Raw genomic sequence first — 13,976 nt, forward strand, 5'->3', positions numbered from 1 at the left:
CGGGACAATTTAAAATGACCAATTAACCTACCCGGCACATCTTTGGACTGAGAGGGGAAACTGGAGCACCCAGGGAAAACCCACACATTCCACAGGGAGGATGTATAGAGACTCCTTTCAGAATGGTGCCGGAATTGAACTCTGGAATGTCGTGTTGTAATAGTGTTGTGCTAACCACTACTTCATAGGCACATGGGCGGTAGAAAAATGGAGAGCTATGTCCGGTGGAAGGATTAGATTAAATTTGGGAGTAGGTTAAAAGGCCATGCAACATTGTATGTGGAAAGCCTTGTACTGTGATGTAGTGTTCTGTGTTCTACCTTGCACTGTTCTGTTTATTTATCTGTGCTGAATGAAAAGGAATGAGCCAGTTTGTCCCATTTTCCAGTCTATCATCTGATAGGTTACAACTCTTCAAAGGCACATTCAAGTACAATTTAAACACGGTCAGGGATTCCACATCTATCATCCTTTCAAACTGAGACTTCTAGATGCATGCCATTTTCATCTTAACTCTAATCCTTGTATTTTAACTAATCGGCTGCCGTGGTCACTTTCTATCAAAGGAAATTATCCTTTGTAAGGAACACACACAAAACTTTGGAGGAACTTAGCAGGTCAGGCAGTATCTATAGAGAGGAATAAAAAAAATAATCGATGTTTTGGGCATCAGGACTGAAAAGGAAAGGGAAAGAGTCCAGAATAAGCAGCTGGGAGGGGATAGGCTGGAGAACAAGGAACATGATAGGAAGGGACACTGAACAAAGGGAGTAATACACACAAAATGCTGGAGGAACTCAGTAGAGCAGGCAGCATCTACAGAAAGGAATAAACAGTCAAAGTTTCAGGACGAGATCTTTCATCCGGACTTTTATCTGGACAATAGGAGAAAGGGAAGGAGGAGGAGAACCAGATGGAGGTGATGGGCAGGTGAGAAGAGAAGGGGCAAAAGTGGAACCCAAATGGCAGAAGGGGGAGGGGGAGAACTTACATGGTTAGAGAATTCAATGTTCATGTCATCAGATTGGAGGCTATTCCTGGGTCCTCAATTTTATACACTCCAATTAAGTCGCTTCTCCTTCAACACAGATACAATGTACAGAACAGTGCAAGACAGAACACAGAATAGTACAGCACAGTACAGGGCCTTCCACCCAAAATGTTGTGCAGCCTTTTAACCTACTCCAAGTTTAATCTAACCCTTCCCTTCCACATAGCCCACTATTTTTCTCTCATCTATATGCCTTATGGAGCAGTGGTTAGCTCACTTAATTATTCTGTTCCAAAGATACACTTGGCTTTTTCTTTCCTCTCAGCCACCATTCTCCAGTTCTGAAAACATCCTCAAATCTTGGCACTCTGTTCAGTGCAATTTGCAACGATACATAAACCTCAAACTGTGGCCCAACTAGAATACTTCAGTGGCTCACTAACACCTCTGAAGTCTTCTGGGCCATTGATTGTATCTTTACAAAAATCTCAGCATTCAAGCTGTGGTCTTGCTCAACTAGACCAAAGATTTCTCAGCTTTTGTTCACAGGACATAACAGCACAGTACAGGCCCTTCAGCCCACAATGTTGTGCTGACTATTTAACTTAATCTAAGATCGATTTAACTCTTCCCTCCAACATAGCCCTCCATTTTTCTGTCATACATGTGCCTATTTGAGAGTCTCTTAAATATTTTTAAATGTCCTGCCAGGGTGGTGTGGTGGGAGATACACTCAAAGTTAGTTACTGAATTGATAGCCAGGGGCAATGGAGACAAGATGATGTGCCACTTAGAGACAGGCATGCCGGCTGTGGTGCTCCCACACACCTGAAAACTCAGCCCTCGTGGTGGAGGTTGTGGGTTTGGCAGATGCCGTTGCAAAGTAGTGTACATGAGGAAGGAAGCAATTCATGTTGAGTGGGACGTACTAATAAAGTTGGTTAATTTGACTTGGTGTTGAGCTTCATGTGAGATGCTGAAGCTGCTTTCATCCAGACAAAAACAAATTATTCCATCACACAAACATCCCAGATTTAAAGATACGATTAGCTTGTATTTCAAAGCATACAGTGAAATGTGTCTTTTGCATCATTGCCCAATACACTCCGAGAAGTGCTGGTCACAAGTATTGCCCTGCTTTCAGCACCAACATAGCATGCCCGCAATTTACTAACCCTAACCTGCACATCTTTGGAATGTGAGAGGAAACTGGAGCACCCACAGGAAACCCACAGTCATAGGGAAAATGTACAAACTCCTTATAAACAGTGGCGGGAATCAAACCCCAATCGGTATCACTGGTGCTATAAAGCATAATGGTACTGTCAACAGTGAAAAAATTTCAGTGCATAAGACAGTCAGAACATTGTCACAAGATGCCCATTCTCTAACTTGCTCTTAGTGTTGTATTCATGGCTGCCACAAAGTGGTTGCAAGTGTAACTTAGAAACTAGTTATCCTGCTGCAGTTAAGTGCCCATCTACCTCCTCAGGTGTATCCACCCATTCAGAACATGCCTGGATGAGGTGGTCCCACATCACCAGGTTCAGGAACAGTTATTACACCTCAACCATCAGGCTCCTGAATTAATGTGAATAACTGCAATCACCTAAGTGCTTAATTGATAGTACAACCTGTGGACTCAAATTTCAAGAACTTTACAACTCATGTTCTCAGTATTATTTATACTTACTGTTACGCCTGCGCCCCAACTCTGAGGGGCCGAAGGGTAGAAAGTAGCCCCCTCCTTTTTGAGAATCGCAAGATCGCTATTAATTCAGGTCAGGAGACCCAGGAAATGAGAGAGAGACGCAGAATCCACAAGGGGTTTGGAATGTCCTGGCCCTCAGCGATTTCAAAGCCACGGGAACCGGCCATTGTCTCTTGGAGACGGAATTGTGTATTGAGTACTGTGCTATTCATCGATGCCCTCAAGGAATGAGCAACGTGGGCTGGTTGGGGGGATGGCATCCTCCCCAACCTGATTGACATCTGAGACCCCGTGAGTAAGGATAAAAGGTGGTCTGGGGAACCACCCTTTAGACGCACCCGGAGAAACGATAGAAATCCCATGACAGCGTTTAATAGCGAAAGCTGGTGGAAAGCCCACGTGTGTCCTTTTCCATTTGCCTCGGAATTGGTGGGACTGACCATGGAAGACGGCTTAGCTAAAAAAGGGGAAGGACACCGACGACATTTCGAAGGATCGACATCATAGAAAGGAAAACGGGCAGGTTCTAACCCCCGTCTCTCTCTCCAGCCAAAAGCTGCAGCCTAAATGAACTTGAGTGACTTTTATATTTCCATCGGACAATACATTATCCCCTAGACAACGATACAGCTATTTCTTATTGATTACTATTATACCCACGCTTTTAGATTTAGTATTGACGACGTATATTATCTGTATGTTTGCATTGATATTATTTTTGTGTATTTTTATCAATAAATACTGTTAGAAATAGTACCATCAGACTTCAACGGACCTCTCTATCTTTGCTGGTAAGTGACCCAGTTACGGGGTATGTAACATTACATATACTTATGTCAGCCAACAGGGAAAGTTCTAGAGAGTGTTGGTGACAGACAGTGTGGTTTGCGGTGCTCTTCGGGAAGCAGTTGCGGAGAGGACAGGAGGGAAGATGACTGCAGATGCCGTGGGAAGGACAGCCCTATTGCACGAGGTGCTACATGCAGATGAAAGGCTTCAAAAGGGAAGGGCCAATACTCTTGAAAGAGAGCCCGTTTGTTTGTAATAGATTTCAAGTGGTTCAGAATGTGGTGTGTGCTTTCACGTAAACCGTGGGTCCAGCGCATGAGTAAAAGGACAACGCCAGAATGAGCTCCAACTTTATGTGCACATTTGGACTGGTTTAACTGTAACGGGCCCTCTTATTTTCTTTTCTCTTTCCTACTAACTGTTTGATAAAGCTGGAATTTGTAAATGTACTTTCTTTATAATTGTATTATAAAAATACTGAATGTTGAAAGGACTAAATAAGATGGAGGTGGAGAGGATGTTTCCTCTGGTGGGGGTATCCAGAACTAGAGGGCACTGTCTCAAAATTGAGGGAGACCTTTTAGAACAGAAGTAAGGAGGAATTTTTTTTTAGCCAAAGAGTGGTGAATCTGTGGAATACTCTGCCACAGACTGTGTTGGAGGCCAAGTCCTTGGGTACATTTAAAGTGGAAGTTGATAGATTCCTGATGGAGTTGGGGTATCAAAGGTTATGGTGAGAGGGCAGGTATATGAGGTTGGATGGGATCTGGGATCAGCCATGATGAAATGGAGGAGCAGACTCAATTAGCTGAATGGCCTAATTCTGTTCCTATGTCTTTTGTTTTATGGTCTAATAATTTTATGCTGTGTATGATCTGTTATTTCTTGCCAACCGATAATTGAGTATGGGCAGTATTTACACTGCGTTCGCTCAAATTGAGGTTTCTTTAACTGGAGCATCACAGACTTCCTTTTTGGTTAAACCCCAAATCATACTGGCCTTAGATGTACATTGTTACTGAAAGATGGCCTTCTTACTGCTGAGTCCCATGGCTGTTAGCAGAGCTGGCTAACAAGCCAAGTTTGCATAGGAGCCCGGTGAGGGGGTTACATTTATTTATTACTGACATTTGTATTTGCATTGTTTGCCTTCTTTGTCACATTGGTTGTTTGTCAGTCCATGTGTAATTTTATTTTGATTCTATTGCATTTCTTTGTTCTACTGTGAATGCCTGCAAGAAAATGAATCCCAGAGTAGTATATGGCAACACCTGTGTAGTTTGCTAATAAATTTACTTTGGACTTTGAGAGCAGCAACTAAGACAAATCAGGGACGTGGTTTGGTTAGTGCAAACTGACCGATGTAAGTAGACAATCACTCTACCGATAACTCCCCAACTGTCCCACCACTTACCTAGCTCTCAATGACAGAGTCTCTCAGGCAGTCACTCTTACCTGCAACGCTGCTGTTGATTCTTCACTTGGCAGTGAGTCGACTAACACATCAATATCCTTAGCAGTCCTTGCTATGAGTGCAGCAAAAAGCTGTGCATATTCTAGGGAAAATACAGAATCAGGTAATTAACAGAATTTCTGTAAAGTCACACCACAGTATGAAACAGCTAATAAAAATGATAGGATTATAACGTGGCCCATTTCGTTGCCCCTGATTGCTTTACAACTGATGATTTTTTTCTTTGTGACACACTGTAGGTAGTGTCATGGATAGACATTTGACTTAAGTCAAATTTATTTTCAAAGTACATATACATTCAGCTGTCACTTCATAAAACACCTCCTGTACCTAATAAAGTTGCCACTGTGTGTATTTCTGTATGTTCATGGTCTTCTGCTGCTGTAGCTCACCAACTTCAAGGTTCGACATTGAGATGCCCTTCTGCACACCACTGTTATAACATATGGCTACTTCACTACACTGTCAGCTTCCTGACAGTTTGAACCAGTCTGGCCAATCTCTCTCATTAACAAGGCTTTCTCACCCACCGAACTGCCGCTCACTTGAAAGTTTTTGCTTTTCACACCATTCTCTGTAATCTGTAGAGCAGGGGGTCCCAAATTTTTTTATGCCAGGGACCAAGACCATTAAGCAAGGGGTCTGTGGATCCCAGGTTGGGAACCCCTGCTCTAGAGACTTGTCGTACGTGAAAATCCCAGGAGATCTGTAGTTTTTGAGATACTCAAACCACCCCATCTAGCACCAACAATCATTCCACTTTGATTACATTTCTTCCCCATTCTGATGTTTGTTATGAACAATAATTGAACCCCTGGACCATGTCTGCATGCTTTTATGCATTGTATTGCTGCCACATGATTGTACTATTCATGCACCTACCCAAACTTCTCTTAAACGTTGAAATCGAGCTCACATGCACCACTTCTGCTGGCAGCTCGTACCACGCTCATGATCCTCTGAGTAAAGAAGTTTCACCTCATGTTCCCCTTAAACTTCTCGCCTTTCACCCTTAACCCATGACCTCTGATTGCAGACCCACCCAACTTCAGTAGAAAAAGCCTGCTTGTATTTACCCTATCTATAACTCTCATAATTTTGTATACCTCTTTCAAATTTCCTCCCAATCTCCTACATTTCAAAGAATACAGTCCTAACCTATTCTATCTTTCCTTGTAACTCAGGTCCTCCAGACCCAGCAACATCCTTGGAAATTTTCTCTACACACTTTTCAACTTTGTTTACATCCTTCCAATAGGTAGGTGACCAAAACTGCACCCAATACTCCAAACTTGGCCTCACCAACGTCTTATACAACTTCAACATAACATCCCATTTTCTGTTCTTAATACATTGATTTATGAAGGCCAATGTGCCAAAAGCTTTCCTTATGACCCTATTAACCTGTGACACCACTTTCAATGAATTACATGCCTGTACTCCCAGATCCTTCTGTCCTACCGCAGTCCTCAGTGCTCTACTGTTTACCGATCTCTGCGGCACTCCATTAGTCACAAGCTGGTCAGAGCGGGAACCCTTTACTACCACTCACTGGCTTCTCCCACAAAAACCATGTCTAATCCAATTTAGTACCTATCCTGAATGCCAAGTGACTGAACCTCTTTGTCCAGCCTCCCATGCGGGACCTTGTCAAATGTCCTACTAAAGTCACGTAGAGGACAACTGCCTTCATCCACTTTCTAGGTAACTTCCTTAAAAAACTCTACAAGATTGGTTACTATGGACAAAGCTATGCTGACTATCCCTATCAGTCCATGTCTATCCAAATGTTTGTATATTCGGTCCCTTAGAATACCTTCCAATAATTTTCCCACAACTGATGTCAGACTCACCGGTCTATAATTTCTTGGTTTCTGTTTGGAGCCTTTTTTAAACAGCAGAACAACATTGGCTATCCTCCAATTCTCTGGTACCTGTCCTATCTCTAAGGATGTTTTAAATATTTCTGCTAGGGCTACAGCAATCTCTGCACTTGCCTTCGATAAGGTCCAAGGGAACACTTTGTCAGTCTGTGGGGATTTACCCACCCTGGTTTGCCTCAGAGTAGCAAACACCACATCCTCTAATTTATACGGGATCCATTAAATTGATGCCACTTTGCCTCACTTCAATAGATTCTGTATCCATCTCCTCAGTGAATACAGATGCAAAGAGTGCACTTAAGATCTCCCCCATCTGTTTCGGCTCCACACGTGGATTACCGTTCTGGTCTTCCAGAAGACCAATTTACCAATTTTTTTCCTAGCAATCCTTTTGCTCTGAACATACCTGTAGAATCCCTTTGGATTCTCCTTCACCTTGTCTGCTCGAGCAACTTCATGCCCTCTTTTAGCCTTTCTGATTTCTTTCTTAAGTGTTCTCTTGCATTTCCTATACACCACTGCTTTATACCTGCTACATACCTCCTTTTTTCTTTTAACCAAGGCTCAACATCTTTTGAAGACCAAGGTTTCTTACATTTATTATGTTTACTCATTTTTCTCACAGGCACATGCAAGCTTTGTACTCTCAAATTTCATTTTTGAGTGGCTCTCATTTTTCAAGTACATCTTTGCCAGAAAACAGCCTGTCCCAATCAACACCTGCCAGATCATTTTTGATGCCATCAAAATTGGTCTTTCTCCAAGTTAGAACCTCAACCTGGAGACCAGATATATTTTTTACATATTTACTTTGAAACTAATGGCATTATGGTCACTGGATGCAAAGTGTTCCCCTAAACAAACTTCTGTCATATCTCATTCCCTAATAACAAATCCAGTATCACGTGCTCTGTTGTTCAGACTTCTATGTACTGATGAAGGAAACTGTTATCCCATCTAGTCCTTTTACAGTATGGGGTTCCCAGTCAAGATGTAGAAAGTTAAAATCACCTACTATGAAAACCTTATGTTTCTTGCAACAGTTTGTGATCTCTTTATAAATCTGTCCCTCAATTCCTAGGACTGTTGGGAGGTCTGTAGTATAGCCCCATTCACATGGTCATACCTTTCTTATTTCACAGTTCCGCCCATTATGCCTCACTTGTCGTGTTCTCCAGTCCGTCCTGATGGAGCACTGCTGTAACATTTTCCCTGACTAATAACGCTACCCCTTCTCCTTTAATCCCTCCTGCTCTGTCACATCTAAAACAGTCCTAATGGCTGCAATGTCACAATTCCAGGTGTTGACCCATGCCTTGAGCTCACTGCCTTTCCTACAATACTTCCTGCATTGAAATATACACAGGTCAGGACACTAGTCACACCATGCCCAACCTTTTAAATCCCGACTTTGACTGAGGTGTTATCAACATCTGCCTCCACAACCTCTCCACTAACCATTATGGCACTCTGGTTTCCATCCCCCCGCAACTCGAGATTAAACCCCACCGTGCAGCATTAACAAACCTTCCCACTAAGATATTAGTCCCCCTTCAATTCAGGTGCAAACCGTCCCTTCTGTACAGGTCCCACCTTCTCTGGAATCTTAAGCCCTCCCTCTTACACCAACTACTTAGCCACATGTTAAATTGTATAATCTTGTGGCACTCATGTGGCATAGGTAGCAATCCTGAGGTCACAACCCTGGTAGTTCTAGCCCTTTAACCTGGCACCCAACATCCTACCCATGTCATTGGTACCTACATGGGCCATGACCTCTAGCTGTCCACCCTCCCACTTAAGGATGTTGAGGACTCAATCTGAGATGTCCTGGATCCTGGAATCTGGGAGGCAACATACTATCCAGAAATCTCATTCTCGCCCACAACACCTTTTGTCCATTCTCCTAACTAATGAATCCCCTATCACTACAGTGTGCCTCTTTGCCACCCCCACCTTCGCAGACTTAGTGCCAGAGACCCGACCACTGTGACTTTCCTCTGTTAGGTCAATCCCCTCCCCAACAGTATCTGAAGTGATACACCTTTTGTTGAGGGGGATGGTGGCATCCGTCGGTCTTGAGAGACCATGGATTTGCGCCTGGAGTTTCCAGGGCGCAGGCCTGGGCAGGGTTGTATGGGAGATGGGCAGGGTTGTATGGGAGCCCGGCAGTTGCCCAAGCTGCAGGCCTTCTCCTCTCTGCGCCACCGATGTTGTCCAAGGGAAGGGCACTAGGACCCATGCAGCTTGGCACCGGTGACATCGCAAAGTAATGTGTTGTTAAGTGCCTTGCTCAAGGACACAAACACGCTGCCTCAGCTGAGGCTCAAACCAGTGACCTTCAGGTTACTAATCTGATGCCTTGCCCACTAGGCCACACAGGTACTCTGCAATGGCTCCTTAACCCCATTCCCCTTCCTGACTATCATTCAGTTTCCTGTGTCCAACACCTTGGGTGTAACTACCTCTCTACATGTCCTATCTATCACCCATTCAGCTTCCCGAATGATCTGGAGTTCATCCAGTTCCAGCTCCAACTCCTTAACACTGTTTGTTAGAAACTGCAGTTAGTAGTTGTCAGGGCTCCCTGCCTTGCCACATCCTGCAAGAGGAGCTTTCAAATATCCCGCCTGACATCTCTACTGTCCTAACTGAGCAGATATAAAGGGAAGTAAGAAAAGCTTGACCTTACTTTTCTTTCTCTGACCGAAGCTTCTCTTTGCTGAGACCTCACAGAGCTAAAGCCAGAACCCAAGGGTAACAGCAAAATACCTGCAGAAATTTCTAGAACTTACTAAAGTCTCTGTTCATGTGTCCACTACAGTACAAGAAAAACACTAAACAAGAATGGTGTTCGTGGAAGGACACCACGGAGGAAACTACTGCTCTCCAAAAAAACATTGCTGCACTTCTCAAGTTTGCAAAAGACCATCTGGATCTTCCATAATGCTTCTGGGACAATGTTCTGTGGACCATCAAGACAAAAGCTGGCAGAAATGCACACCACTATGTTTGGAGGAAAAAGGGCACTGCACACCAACACCAAAAGCTGAAGCACAGTGAACAAGTATCATGGTTTGGAGCTCAGCAGGTCGGGCAGCATCCGTTGAAATGAGCAGTCAACGTTTCGGGCCAAGACCCTTCGTCAGGACTGAACAGATGCTGCCCGACCTGCTGAGTTCATCCAGCTTGTTTGTACGTGTTGATTTGACCACAGCTTCTGCAGTGCACTTTGTGTTTATGGTTTGGAGCTGTTTTGCTACCTCAGTTTGCCATCATTGAAGGAATAATGAATTCAAAAATTGTATCAAGACATCTTACAGGAGAATGTCAGGGTAGCAGTCCATCACCTGAAGCTTAATAGAAGTTGAATGATGCAACAAGACAACGATCAACCGACAAGAGTAAATCAACAACAGAATGGTTTAAAAAGAAGAAAATACAGGTTTCAGAATGGCCAAGACAGGGTCCAGACCTTAACCCAATTGAGATACTGTGGCATGACCTGAAGAGAGCTGTTCATGCAAGGCATCCCAGAAATAATGATGAACTGAAACAGTTTTGTGTGGAGTAAAGGTCCAAAATTCCTCCTCACTTTTGTGCAAGTCTGATCAGCAATACAGGAAATTTTGGTTCTAGTTATTACTACTAAAGCAGGTTCTACCAGTTATTAAATATAAGGGTTCACATACTTTTTCCAGCCTGGACTGGGAAAAATTAAACAATGTGTTCAATAAGGACAAAAAAATAGTTTAGACAGATTGTGCTTGTCTATTATTGTGACTTAGATAAAGATTAGACCACATTTTATGAGTAATTAATGCAGAAAACCAGGTAATTGCAAAGGATTCACAATTTTTTTCTTGCAACTGTATATATTTCTTAATGTAATTCACAGTTTTTATTATGTATTTTATTGCACTGCTGCTGCATAACAACAAATTTCACAACTTGCCGGTGATATTAAACCTGATTCTGATTAAAGTACTGCCATGCACCCATGCTTACCTTCTGTGGGATTAGATGGCTGATCTTTGTTTATGGCTGTCTGAATGTTTGTAAATGATGCCGGAGGAGCACACTGCTGCAACACACCGATGGCATTGCAGAACTGGTCGGCCAGCTGAAGAAAGAGAATTAACTCAAATTACTGCAAACCTATTTAGACAGGGGTTATAGATGACAGTAACAGAGCAACTACGGCACAGATGAGCCATGACAAAAAAGACTGATTGAAACATCTTGAGAACTTAGAAGTAAACCTTGAGTTTTAAAATGGAAGTCATTTTTGTGACAGTTTTTTTCTGCTATCAGAGCTATTTGTGCTTTGTTCTGTTGGACTGTGCTTTGCACCTTTGTCCCAGATGAATGCTATTCTGTTTGGCCCTACTCGTGTATGGCTGAAATGACTTGAACTTGAACCAGAGAATTGATAACTATGAACTAAATTACTATTTCAACAGTATCATTGTGTTAGACTCCTTGCTGATGTTCAGAAATTTATTTTCATACTTTACTTCTTAGTACTCAGAATTGGAACATAGAACATTACATCACAGTACAGGCCCTTTGGCCCACAATGTTGTGCCGATTTTTTAAACCTACTTTCTAGGATCAATCTAACCCTTCCCTCCTACATAGTCCTCCATTTTTCTATCATCCATGTGTCTATCTTAAGAGTTTCTTAAATGTCCCTAATATATCTGACTCTACCACCAGCCCTAGGAGGGCAATTCCACGCACTCACCCTCTCTGTGTAAAAATCTCATCTCCCCTAGTTTCCTCCAATTGAGCTAACCAAGTTGAACTAAAATCCCTGTTTACACCAGGAACTGTCAGCATACATAGAACATAGAATAGTACAGCACAGTACAGGCCCTTCGGCCCACAATGTTGTGCCGACCCTCAAACCCTGCCTCCCATATAACCCCCCACCTTAAATTCCTCCATATACCTGTCTAGTAGTCTCTTAAATTTCACTAGTGTATCTGCCTCCACCACTGACTCAGGCAGTGCATTCCACGCACCAACCACTCTCTGAGTGAAAAACCTTCCTCTAATATCCCCCTTGAACTTTCCTCCCCTTACCTTAAAGCCATGTCCTCTTGTACTGAGCAGTGGTGCCCTGGGGAAGAGGCGCTGGCTGTCCACTCTGTCTATTCCTCTTAATATCTTGTACACCTCTATCATGTCTCCTCTCATCCTCCTTCTCTCCAAAGAGCAAAGCCCGAGCTCCCTTAATCTCTGATCATAATCCATACTCTCTAAACCAGGCAGCATCCTTGTAAATCTCCTCTGTACCCTTTCCAATGCTTCCACATCCTTCCTATACTGAGGCGACCAGAACTGGACACAGTACTCCAAGTGTGGCCTAACTAGAGTTTTATAGAGCTGCATTATTACATCGCGTCTCTTAAACGCTATCCTTCGACTTATGAAAGCCAACACCCCCATAAGCTTTCTTAACTACCCTATCTACCTGTGAGGCAACTTTCAGGGATCTGTGGACATGTACCCCCAGATCCCTCTGCTCCTCCACACTGCCAAGTACCCTGCCAAGCTATAACTTATAGCTGAACTGCAAAAAACTTCCATTCCAATTCTGAATGACTGTCCCAATCTCCCTTCACCATTCACACCCACTGAGTGACACAGTGGCATAGCTATTCATGCAACACTTTGTAGCATCAGTAATCAGCATTAAATTCCTGCCACTGACTGTACAGAGTTTGAATGTTCTCTCCATGACCATGTGGGTTTCCTCCAAGTACTGAGGTCTCCTCCTACATTCTGAAGACGTACAGGTTAGAGCAAGTGATGGGCAAGCTACATTGGCACCAGAAATGTGATTGCATTTGTGGGCTACCACTAGCACAAATTTGGACCCTCAAAATTTCACTTTTGAAGGCCTCCCACCTACTAAGCTTCTCTTTGCCTAAGACTACCTATCCTAATCCACACTTGTCAGATCTTTTCTCAACCAAATCTCAACTCAAGGTCCAGTCCTATTCTTTTCCACAGTTATCTTAAAACTAGTGTTATTATGATCACTAGATCCAAAATATTCCCCTACACACACGTCACCTGCCCTATTGTTCCCTAACAGGAGATCCAGTATTGCACTCTCTCTAGTTGGGACATCTATATATTGATTACAGAAACTTTGAAGATTCAGGATTGGTTATTATCTTTCTTCAGTACACGAGTGTAAAAATATCAAAATAGGATTTGATGCAGTATAATAAAAACATACAATAAACATAAAAGCAATCTTATAAAACTGTTGAATTAACTCCTAAACACATTTCTCAAATTCTATCCTATCCCTCACTTGTACAATACAAGAATATACTGTATAAAGTCAATATCTGGAAAGTTAAAATCGCCCATTATGATAACCATGTAGAATCTCTTGTGTACACTGTCGTTGTCTGTTCTCTCTCTCTCTACAAATTTGCTCCTCTCAATCACGCTGACAATTGGTTGAGCAGTAATATAACCCCATTAAATTAGTCATCTATGCGTGGTCCCAAAACAGTTAGGTAATATCTTATATTGATTTTTTCCATCTATATTTAGTCGAGAGACGGACACAGATTTTATAGAACTCAGGGAAGTAGGGAGGAGCAATGAGGAGTGGAAGGGGAAAAGTAAGGTAAAGAGGGTTTGATAAAGGAGGGAAGGGAGGGAATCTGAGGGAGAATACGGAGATCCCAGGGGGATAATAAAAGGAGCCACCACTCACCGAATTAACTGCATCTTGCAGTTGAGTCAATCGGTCCGCCATCTTTCAGCAGCAACAAGCCGGCTCACTATTGGTGGAAAACACCTAGCAACGACCAACCAATGCACGTTCGCCGCACTCCAGCGTGTTCCAAGTGCCAAACAACCACCCTGTGATCATTGGTTTGAGTCTATTTACCAATAGAAACCGCCTTCCTGAATCACTCAGATTTGATTGGCCTACAGGAGAACCTGGTAGCCAAACAGAATCTACAATGTATAGACCTCCCGGAATTACCCAATTAGCAATTAGTGATGGGAAAAAACGTCCCAAAATTAGATTATCTACGATCTTGTATTTTACTTTACACGTTCATCCAAAGAAAGTGAGGCATTGTGTTTTTA

At 42.9% G+C, this 13,976-nt stretch overlaps 1 protein-coding gene across 3 annotated transcripts in view; it reads right to left on the reverse strand.

The window, feature by feature from the left end:
• med21 (mediator complex subunit 21) overlaps positions 1–13,701 on the reverse strand; it is a 30,490-nt gene extending 16,789 nt beyond the window's left edge. For all 3 annotated transcript variants that reach the window (XR_012100653.1, XR_012100652.1, XM_073059776.1), the window contains exons 1-3: positions 13,594–13,701; positions 10,857–10,971; positions 4,947–5,047 (exon numbers count right to left, since the gene is read on the reverse strand). Coding sequence is in view for 1 of the 3 variants with exons in the window: in XM_073059776.1 (XP_072915877.1) it covers positions 4,947–5,047; positions 10,857–10,971; positions 13,594–13,635 (258 nt within the window). In the remaining 2 variants the exon portion in view is untranslated. The remainder of the gene's footprint in view (positions 1–4,946; positions 5,048–10,856; positions 10,972–13,593) is intronic.
• Between the last annotated feature and the right edge of the window lie 275 nt (positions 13,702–13,976).

Source organism: Hemitrygon akajei, chromosome 10, assembly GCF_048418815.1.
Source record: "Hemitrygon akajei chromosome 10, sHemAka1.3, whole genome shotgun sequence".
Lineage (NCBI taxonomy): Eukaryota > Metazoa > Chordata > Chondrichthyes > Myliobatiformes > Dasyatidae > Hemitrygon > Hemitrygon akajei.